General features: G+C 49.7%; 1 protein-coding gene across 1 annotated transcript in view; it reads left to right on the top strand.

Moving 5' to 3' along the window:
* The window catches only part of LOC103893680 (sushi, von Willebrand factor type A, EGF and pentraxin domain-containing protein 1), a 25,534-nt gene that overhangs the window by 1,721 nt on the left and 13,761 nt on the right, over positions 1-10,052 (top strand). The window contains exons 2-14 of the mRNA XM_009272900.1: positions 394-477; positions 1,127-1,318; positions 1,554-1,650; positions 1,820-1,905; positions 2,343-2,537; positions 3,131-3,202; positions 3,792-3,818; positions 4,511-4,574; positions 4,755-4,865; positions 5,147-5,338; positions 5,618-5,713; positions 6,427-6,543; positions 8,021-8,222. Of these exons, the coding sequence (XP_009271175.1) occupies positions 394-477; positions 1,127-1,318; positions 1,554-1,650; positions 1,820-1,905; positions 2,343-2,537; positions 3,131-3,202; positions 3,792-3,818; positions 4,511-4,574; positions 4,755-4,865; positions 5,147-5,338; positions 5,618-5,713; positions 6,427-6,543; positions 8,021-8,222 (1,535 nt within the window). The remainder of the gene's footprint in view (positions 1-393; positions 478-1,126; positions 1,319-1,553; positions 1,651-1,819; positions 1,906-2,342; positions 2,538-3,130; positions 3,203-3,791; positions 3,819-4,510; positions 4,575-4,754; positions 4,866-5,146; positions 5,339-5,617; positions 5,714-6,426; positions 6,544-8,020; positions 8,223-10,052) is intronic.

Here is a 10,052-nt window from a genome sequence, read left to right as displayed (position 1 = left end):
GCCCGCGGCGTGGGGTGAGCCCACGGGGAGGGATGGGGGCGATGGGGGGGCGCGCGGTGTGCGGTGAGCCCTGTCACCCTGGGCGTGTGCCCCGTGGGGGTGCGTGTGCCCCGTGGGGGTGTGCGCTCCGTGCGCTCCACGCGTGCTCCGCTGTGGGGGTGTGTGTCGTGGGTGCGTGTGCCGTGCTCTCCTGCGGAGTCGTATATGTGCGTGTGCGTTTGTGCTGTGCCCTGCTCAGGGAGCTTTAGTAGAAGCCCCACCAAATCCGGGTTTATTTTGCTACAGGTGACTGTGGGCCGTTGCCAAACATAAGCCACGCCGAGCCCCCGGAGGACACTAAACATCAGGGAAGCTTCAGTGTCGGCTCCAAAGTAACGTACAGATGCCTTACAGGTTACGTTAAACGCCCCTTGCTGTCAGATACGATACAGTGCCTTGCAAACTCCCAGTGGTCCAACCTCCCGGAGTTTTGTGGTCGTAAGTATTTCGCTTTCTCTGAAACGAGCTGCTCAGAGACGCGCGCTGCTTGTGGAAACCTTTACTGCTTTAGCAATCGCTGTTTCAAGGGTTTCCTCGTCCAAAGTGGCAGGCGATGAAGTTGCTTGTCGGAGAATCTCTTACTGCCCCTTTTTCCGAACTATGCTTAGCCTGTTGGAGCCATGTGCTGGCACTTGTGTCTTAGTAAAAATAGGTCAATAGTTTGGGGAAGCACAGGAAAGAGGGGAAGAGCTATAGTGGCGAAGCGCTGGCACAGCTGGCTGCTGACGGAAGAGTTAACTAAGGGGGAAGGTTTGGCATTGGGGATTTGCAAACCTCCGCAGTGAGAACTGGCTGCACTTCCCCACCTCAAACGTTTCATTAGTGGAATTGGCAAGGGAGGTAAGCACAGCGCTTGTGAATGATTGAAAGAGAGCAAATTTTAACACTTTTTCTGTTAAATAGTCATCTAGGGATATTTTTGAATTACACAAATTACCAATCACCTTCTTAAACGTATTTGCGGTATCCATATTCTTAGGGAGGCTTGTGCATTATCACTTGGATTTATGTTTATACATAGTTGAATGCAGGATATTGTTATTTTTGCTTTGTAACTGTACACGTTGGTTGTCTTCATTGTCGCTAGGTAGCTGTCCCAGTCCACCACGCGTGCGTTTTGCTAGAATATCACAAGAAGATGAAATGCAGAATTTTTACGCTGTTGATACGATGGTGAAGTATATTTGTCGCCCGGGCTATGAGAATACCACAGACCAGCTCCCCACCAGCACTTGTCTTGACGATTTAACGTGGTCAGAAGTTCCCGAGCTATGTCGGAGTGAGTGTCTCCATGTCGTTTCATTTTCTCCAACATCCTCCCAGAGCTGCATCCGCAGTGCTGTGTTCCGAGTGCCACGCCTGATTTGTATTTTAGGATTGCTTTTTTTTGAGGACATTTAGCATGAAATACTGTCAGATGCCTGGTTTGTCATTGCCATACTGTCATGAAAATTATGTCTGTGGGTTTCTCCCTGTCCTTGTAATGTCCTAAGGATAATCTTACTCTTTTTTAGGGAAATCTTGTGGTATTCCAGCAAATCCAGAACACGGCAAAGTTATTACAAATGATCATCTGTTTGGTGCAAAAGCAGACGTAGTTTGTAACCGTGGGTGAGTGTGAAGCCAGCTGCCCACCGCATCCCAGTTGCCTGGCCAGAGTCACTGGTGTGCAAGCCGGGACAAGGGGCTCTGCCTGTCGAGTCCTCGGCACCTCTGTGGGGTGACATGTTCTTGGTTGGTGACAACAAACTGATTTGTTGATGTGCCTTTTGCCCTGCAGGTACACATTAAAGGGAGCATCGCCTCTCGTCTGGTGTTCCCTAAGGGGAGGTGAAGTTGCCTGGAGCCAACTTCCAGCTTGTCGGGGTAAGTGAAGTTGTCCAGCGCTTGACTGGAAATACCAAATATTCCAACTCAGAAATACCGAGTCGTGTGTTGATTTTACTAACTGAAGTCAGGTAAGTATCTCTGGAAAGGAGACAGCTGGCGTGATGGGAGCAGGGACTAGCCAGTAGTATCACTGGTGCCCTCTGCATGTGAAAGGCTGACATAAATGAGCAACCCAGTAGCCTTGGTGTCCCTGCAGGCTGCCGCTGCCCCTCTGTACGCAGGACAGCAGGCTGGGAGGCACCTAAAAGTAACTACGTGCTGAGAGGGTGGCCAGTGCTCCCGTTTCAGTCCCTGCTCCTGCAACTGATGCAATGTGAGCCTGTGTGCAAGTGGCCCTTGGGTTTTCCTCTCCACATTGTGGAGAAGAGCATCCCAGGCATCACCTCCTGAACTCTTTTCTTTTTCTCCCCCAGCTATTTCTTGTCCTCCACCTCCAGCTATTCCCGATGGGAAGCACAATGGCAACGGTACGGAGGAGTTTACGTACAACTCAGTCGTGATGTACACGTGTGACCCTGGGCTCCGGCTTGTGGGAAATGAAACTCTTCGTTGTACAACAGAGAACAGCGTCGATGGCGTCTGGAGCGGGTCTCCTCCTGAATGCACGGGTGAGCGTTGCTGGATAATCGTCCTGTTCTCGAGTAGTTTTTCTTGCTGTGCAGTTAATTGGTCCTAATTCCCTTCTCTCAGAAAGGGAAGGACGCCAGTCTGGACAGGCATTCCCACAGGGTTTGTTTCCAGGGGAGCAGCATCTGTGTACAGCAGCAACGGTTAGCAAGTCTGTGCTTTGCAAGGTGCCAAGCTGTGCTGAAGAACAATGCGGCACAGCCGTACAGTTTTACATTTTTCCCTTCAAGAGGAACAGGCAGAATTTTAATAAACAATGTCTGGAGTGTATCGGTGACTGCAAAGCTGGTGGACTAAACCTCAGAATGGATTTATATCTAGTGTCCAACAACACCCTGGCAATAAAGCCAAGTGGGACAGCAGACTCCCCTCTCTCTGTAAGGTTTGTAGTGTCACCAAGAGGTCCCTGTGTGACTTCCACAGCTCTCGCTGTCGTAGCCACAGATGCACAGGTCAGAGGCCACCTGCCCATGCTACATTTACTCCTCACTGAAGTATTTTATATAATATGTATAAATGGAGAATTATCCAAAGTATAATTTTGAGTGGGTTTCCTTTTTTTTCCTCTCTATAGTTAGCACTACGGCAGCAACAAACCAAACTGAACCCTTGGAAGAGAAGATAGCAGAGAATCCCTACTGGCTAGGTAAGAGTTCGGGAGAAGCTTTCTGCCTCAGGGTCATTTTAATTGCTATAATTGCACCCACGTTGGGCGCCTGTGACTCCACGTGCTGTTGGATTTCTGCTCTCGCTGTGCCTTCTGCATTTCTTTCGGTGGGTCCATCTTCCAGTTTCTAAGGGGTTCTCACAGGCTTATTCCCTGGTCTAATCCCCTTTTCTCTCTGCTCCCAGCTGAGTGACTCCTTAGCTGACATGATAGGGGGTAGGATTTTTGATGCTTGAATCTCCCTCCGTGCAGCCGAGCATCTCGGTAGAAACTACTGACATTATCTTGGCTGTGTTTGGACGTTGCTGAGGGTGGAGGTAGCCTGGAGCTGTGGACCTCAGCTCTGTCAGTGGTGAGAGGTGGGGTGGGGGACTCAAGAAGAGCATAATGATGTGTGTGGCGGTTAATGACAGATTGTTTTATAGCATTTTGTCTTCTCAGCAGTGTTATGATTATCTGGGTTTGAATAATATTGTTCTGCGGGCATAGATTAAGGAACTTCCCTGTTTAGTTATCAGCATTGTTGGCTTCATTTTTTTAACATTAATTTCATTTTTTTCTTCTCTAGCAAGTATCCTCATCCCTAGTTGCATTGGTAAGTAGTTTAAAATTGAAAATATACTTTCCTAACCCAAAGCTGTTATTTGCTGTTAAATACCTGGAGTCAGTGGTTTTGGTTTATTCATTTCACTGCCCCTAGTACCGAGTGTCTCTGGTCAGGATCCAGGGCTTTCTCTGCGCTTGGGTAATGCAGCAGCATTGCAAGCGACTGGATGGATTGTCTGTGTCTTAGTATAAAACATTACATCAACTGCGGATGAAATGAAAGAAGCCAAAGAAGCCAGTGTAAGAAACCAACCAAAAACTGTACGTCCCGTCACTCTTTAAAGTTGCTTTAAAAGGCCTTGGCGGACACTGAAAGATAAGAGATTAGTGAAGCTTGGAACATCCTTGTTGCAAAAGAGGTCAAGTACTAAAAACGGTGAGTATGTTTAAAATACAAAAGAAACAGGAGGCTGTCTATAAAAGCACTAAATAAATGGGGATCCCACCCTCAAGAAGATCAGCGTGGCACCACACTTAGCGGTGGTTTCTGTGCTGTGTTCAGAGACACAGGAGGGGGTTTGCATTATTCTGGCTGAGAGGGAGCCTCCGGGTGCTGACAGGCAGCCCCAGAGCAGAGAGTTTTGCTGCCAGTCTTTTACCAAACTGCAGTATTTCACTTAAATTACATACCAAATTTGTTGTTTATTTTGGGGTTTTTTTTTCTGCTTCTTTCTTTGTTAGTTCCCCCAGTAGCCCTTGGAATTCTAGCTGGGATCATCATGAGATGGAAAGACAATAAAAACCAGTAAGTGAGCCTAAGCTGCCCCTCATAAATCATAACTTTCCCTAAGGATAACTGGGTATTTCCTTTTAAGCTCTGAGTGATAGTAATTACCTTCGGTATATATTTGCATGGTTACTACTGTCTTTCCATGTTGCTAAGTTGCTTTTTATTCTATGAATTTTCTCCTTTCTGTCTCTTCAGCTCTTATAATATGCCTTTACGAGAGCACAAGATGAAGGGAAGGGATACACTGATGCACCCAAAGATAACGGATGATGAGAAGCAGCCCGTGCTGTGGCATTCCTATTTTTGGTAGGTTTGCTTGTTCATCTGCCCAAGAGCTTGTGCCACTCTTCCGATTATACCCACGAGTCTCACCGGTGTTATTTCTAGCTACAAACCTTGCTGTGCCTGATCACACTGGTACGGCACATCTTTATGCAGTTTTTGACTCTAAAATGCCAACACCTCTGCCTCTGTGATGAACACGCTGCTCGCCAAAGAGGCGACGGCTGCATCACGGGAGGGTTTGGTGTTCGCCGGCTGCTCTCAGGGCTTGGCAGGAGGGATTCCCCCGTCTTTCTCATCCACAGCCGCACGACAAGTTGCCATGTGTGTCCCACCTGCGAAGAGCGGCTGCACGCTGCCCTGGCCTCCCACACCGAGCCCACGCACCGTGGCTGTGCCACCTGCGAGGACTGGCTGCGCGCCCAGCCCGGCACACCGCGCACCTACTCGGTCCCCAGCATCGGCGGCGGGGAGAGACGAAGCCCAGCAGGCACGAGGTACCGCAGGCGACCAGGCGCTTGCTCCTGCTTCCCTTGCACAGGTCCATGTAAAGCAAAAGAGGGGGAAAGCAGCACTTCTTGTGGGGGAGAAAGCATCTATACATGGATAGAGCAGGTTTCGCAGTTTGAATTCCTTTGGTTCCTTTAAGTCCAGTTTTAGCAGTAGAAAGTATTTGCTATTTAGAAAAAAGTGGTTCCGTAGGGCAGTAGTCATTCTCGGAAAGCCGTGCATTCAGGTGGACTCAGGTTGTCTTCTCTCTCTTTCTCTGTGTTCAGCTCTCCTGCCGAAGCTGCAGATGTGCTGAGGGGTGACGGCACAGGAGAAGCCGTTCCAGAGCGGAGCGAGGCAGAGCAGCCCATGGACCACGAAAGGTCTGTCTTCCACTTAAAAATACACGGATGCCACGGTGGGCCTGAATAAAAATCATTTCAGAGTAGAGTAGAACTGTATTTATTCAAGCTGAGGAGAAAATAAGGGTATTCTGCACATCCTTGTTTATTCCCACTTGATACTGTGCTGAGGATTACAGCATTTAATTACTTTTAAAACACTATTCACTCTGCTTTCTTCCCCCTAAAACAAAGGCACTCTGGGCAATTTTGTGCTTTGTTCTTTCAGCGCTTTTAAAAAGCATTCAGCACGTGCACGTGTTTCTCCTATTTCTTTACTCGTGTTGCTCTCTGGCAGTTGCACTGCACACTGCAATGCCCGGACGCTTCCCGCAGCGCTCGGCGTGCAGGGCCGATACAGACCTGCCCTCTCTGCTCCCCCTCTGCTCTGTGAGAGAAACGCTGGACTGAAGCGTCATTGGGTTTGCAGGTTTGATGAGGTGAGGTTGGGAACGGCAGGTCTAGCTATAAGGAGAGTATGGATTTATGAAGCGGTGTGTTTCAGAAGAGACATAGAAACTTCTCATACATTTTAGCAAAGCGAGGGAGGTTTGTGATAGAGCTAATTCCAGGTTTTCATCCTGCTTGGGAGGGTTCCTCAGTACCAGGGAAGCTGGAGATGCTGAACTTCATGGGTGATTTTTGAGTCTCCCTAGAGAGACTCAGCGTACATCCTCAACCGTGCTTCTCCACAGCAACCATCACGTCTGCCCCATCTGTGAGAACTGGGTGCGCGCCCACCTCGGCCAGCGTGAAAGCCATCCTGCGGTGCCTGGGGAGCGGACGGGGGGGCCCTGCCAGCAGGACAAGGGGTGAGTGCGGTGCGGCTGGTGCAGGCAGCTCCTCTCAGCAGCGGGCACCGCGGTGTGCACCAAGCATCCTCAAAACTGAGAGTACACTGCTAACTTAAAATTAAAAAAAATGATGGGGGTGCGTAAATGTTGGTTGTGCTTGCTTATAGCTCGGTATCGGGGTAAAAGCGTGGTGCCTCCTTGCAAGCAAAGAGAGGTGAAACTGGTGTGAGGTTTATTTGGACAACGCTTCTGCAGTTTCTTTGGGCGTCTCCGGATCAGGTTGTGCTCCTCAGCTGTCCTCACGCGGCTCGGCCTCGTGTCTTCTTTGGCCTGTGACGGAGCTTTGGTTTTTATTAAGCAGCAAAGAGCCCGAGTGCTGTAAGAGACCCTGCAGCGTGGGCCTCCTGTTCACGTCACTGCCGAGTGCTTTTTCCACCTCTAGGCACGGTTAGTTTGTTTGGGGCAGAGCAGCGATGAGGTGAGTGCGGTGACATTGTGTACTCAGTTTACTTTTTGATACCTGCCCATGTGAGTCTTGTGCTTTCCCAGCTTCCCACAAAGCTTCCTTAACAGAGTAATCATTGACAGAAGCAAATTCAAATAAAGGTGAAGGCAGCTCCTCTCAGCAGCGGGCACCGCGGTGTGCACCAAGCATCCTCAAAACTGAGAGTAAACTGCTTAACTTAAAATAAAAAAAATGATGGGGGTGCGTAAATGTTGGTTGTGCTTGCTTATAGCTCGGTATCGGGGTAAAAGCGTGGTGCCTCCTTGCAAGCAAAGAGAGGTGAAACTGGTGTGAGGTTTATTTGGACAACGCTTCTGCAGTTTCTTTGGGCGTCTCCGGATCAGGTTGTGCTCCTCAGCTGTCCTCACGCGGCTCGGCCTCGTGTCTTCTTTGGCCTGTGACGGAGCTTTGGTTTTTATTAAGCAGCAAAGAGCCCGAGTGCTGTAAGAGACCCTGCAGCGTGGGCCTCCTGTTCACGTCACTGCCGAGTGCTTTTTCCACCTCTAGGCACGGTTAGTTTGTTTGGGGCAGAGCAGCGATGAGGTGAGTGCGGTGACATTGTGTACTCAGTTTACTTTTTGATACCTGCCCATGTGAGTCTTGTGCTTTCCCAGCTTCCCACAAAGCTTCCTTAACAGAGTAATCATTGACAGAAGCAAATTCAAATAAATATTTGGTTAAAATAAACATGGTTTGAGGTGTGTATCCGCCTGCTTTAGTTTTTGTAACTATGAACTTCTTTTTACCAATCATTTATTTCATGCTGTTCCTGCGAGTGCTCGTTCCACTTGCTGTTAGCCCTAACCCTGGAGGAGCCGTTTCAGTTCTGCACTCATGAATCGCTACTTGTTTGAGTTTAAAAAGTTAATCTCTTTGAAATTGCTTATGAAACTAGTTTTTGTGGGTGCCAGAGCCTGTGCGGTATGGCTTGGCGAGGGGCGGTTCCCAACATGAACCCATCAGGGCTCATCCTTGGCTCTCTCTCCACAGCCCGCGGGGTCCCGTCTGCCCTCCCTGTGCCGACCGGCTGCACCTCTCCCTTGTCCACAGCAACACGGCAAGCTGCCCCGTGTGTCCCCTGGCCGGGGAGGGGACCCTGGCTCACCTCGTCCCCTGCCGCACCCCCGGCTGCCACGTCTGCCCCGTCTGCGCAGCGCCCACCCACGCGCACCTGTGCCAGCCCCGGCGCCAGGCACCCGACGGTAGGGACCTGCACGGGGGGCACCCAAAACGGCCTTCGGGTCACCGCGGCTTGGAGCTAAGGTGCCACAAACGAGAGGCTGCAAAGGTCATTCCTCCCAAAGCCAAGGGGCTGCAGCACGCAGCAACTAACCCTAATTAACTGCTCGTTTCCCTGTTGCAGGATGAATGCCGGCGGCTGTAGCATCCTTAGCGGCACAAAGCTGGTTGGAGAGAAGGGAGAGTTGCTACACCAACTCCTGACATTGTCAGGGATGGAGTTCTAAGTGCAATAAGGCAGCCTGAAGTCAAGCGTCTGGCTTCACAATCAAGAATTTCTTTGTAAAGAAGCAGGAAAATCAAACATACTTCAAATTCAGCTCCTTATGGGTTCAATGCCTACTTTTTTGTTTGTTTTAGTATGAAAAAACTATTTTTGCAGCTCTTAAAGTGAGGCTTTAAAAATTCAGTAAACGTTTCTTTCCAGTAGGAAAATAATTTCATAGTAAACACCCTCTTTGCACAACCTTGCAAGATTTACTTGTATTTTTTAAACTACTTTTTTACTGAGGTTCCTTTACTAGTGTGCAGATACGAGTGTGAAAATTGCAGTATTTATAGTAAAACTGTTTTGTAAATAAAAGCAATGTGAAATAAGCAACACTAGTATCCTGGCTTGGGTTTTTTTTTATTATTTGCTAATCAAACCTTCTCATAGAGCACTTTAAATGGTTTTGCAGTGTCATTGTTTGCTGGATGTACTCAGCTGCTCAGATAATTGCTGCTCAGATAATTGCTGCTGTCCTGTTGCACTGTTGTTTGTAGCAGTGCGCCTGGCCTTTCCCGGGAACCACAATGACGGAGGCGAGGTGCCACTGCTCGAGCGGAGCCCATTTCCACCCCGGGCAGCACCAGGGCAGTATCGGGGAAGGTGTGCACTCCTCTCCAGGTATAACCTTCCCTCGGCCGTCCACGAGTATTCCTGCACCGGCCGTATTCTCTACGCAAAACAACAGGCTGCAGCTTCAGCAAGGAGTTCAGAGGATTAAATTAGCTGCTCCCCCTTGGTGTTTGCTGGCTTGTACTCCTTGTTTTGACATGGGAACAAACTTAATAGCGGTAATACGGAAGCTGTAAAAATTGCCTTTCTGCTTTATTGGTGTTTGCAAAGAGATGGAATTTATTGGTGTTCTGGCAAAAGACAGGCAGTGCTACAGGTAGGACAGAAAGGTGCTGCGCAGTTATCTGATTCTGCTATCATATTTGTTATCGAACTGGGACACAGCACATTTCCGTCAGCTTGTGCTGACAAATGCAATCCTGATAATTGCATTGAGGAGAGGGAGCAGCAACGGCCATCTGAGCGCCTGAGCTGCCCCATGCCCCGGCTGCCATCCCTCACCGTCCCCTTCCGATCATCCTTTTGAACAGGGGGCTGGAGTCAGCAGGGGCTGTTCCAGGGGTGCTAAGTGGTACCCCCAGCATGCCCTAAGCCTCTCCTAGCTGATGCAGAGGGAGAGGTGCAATGGAGAGAAGATGTAGGCATGGTGCAACACAGCGTGGCCGTAGGACAAGCGCTCTTCCAGGCAGCCTTAGGCTGTCCTTGGGTTGAGGACCAAGGGTAGGGCGATGGGGTGGACCGACTGAAAACAAGCATCCCTCGCAAGGCAGACACTCCCCCGCGTTCACAGCATCGCTCAGGATAAGTCATTAAGATTGCGTGCTGGGTGATTCACCGCTAAGGTGAACCCTTTCCGCGTCACCGGACGGGGCAGGAGAGGCCGTTGGGGAAACACGGCAAAGAGACCTGGCCCCAGCGCCAGCCGCCTGCGTTTTGCTGTTC

The sequence above is a fragment of the Aptenodytes forsteri genome, unplaced genomic scaffold, assembly GCF_000699145.1.
Source record: "Aptenodytes forsteri isolate BGI_AS27 unplaced genomic scaffold, ASM69914v1 Scaffold142, whole genome shotgun sequence".
NCBI classification, from domain to species: domain Eukaryota; kingdom Metazoa; phylum Chordata; class Aves; order Sphenisciformes; family Spheniscidae; genus Aptenodytes; species Aptenodytes forsteri.
Note: the sequence above shows the minus strand (reverse complement) of the source record. Positions and strands in the feature narration are given on the sequence as shown.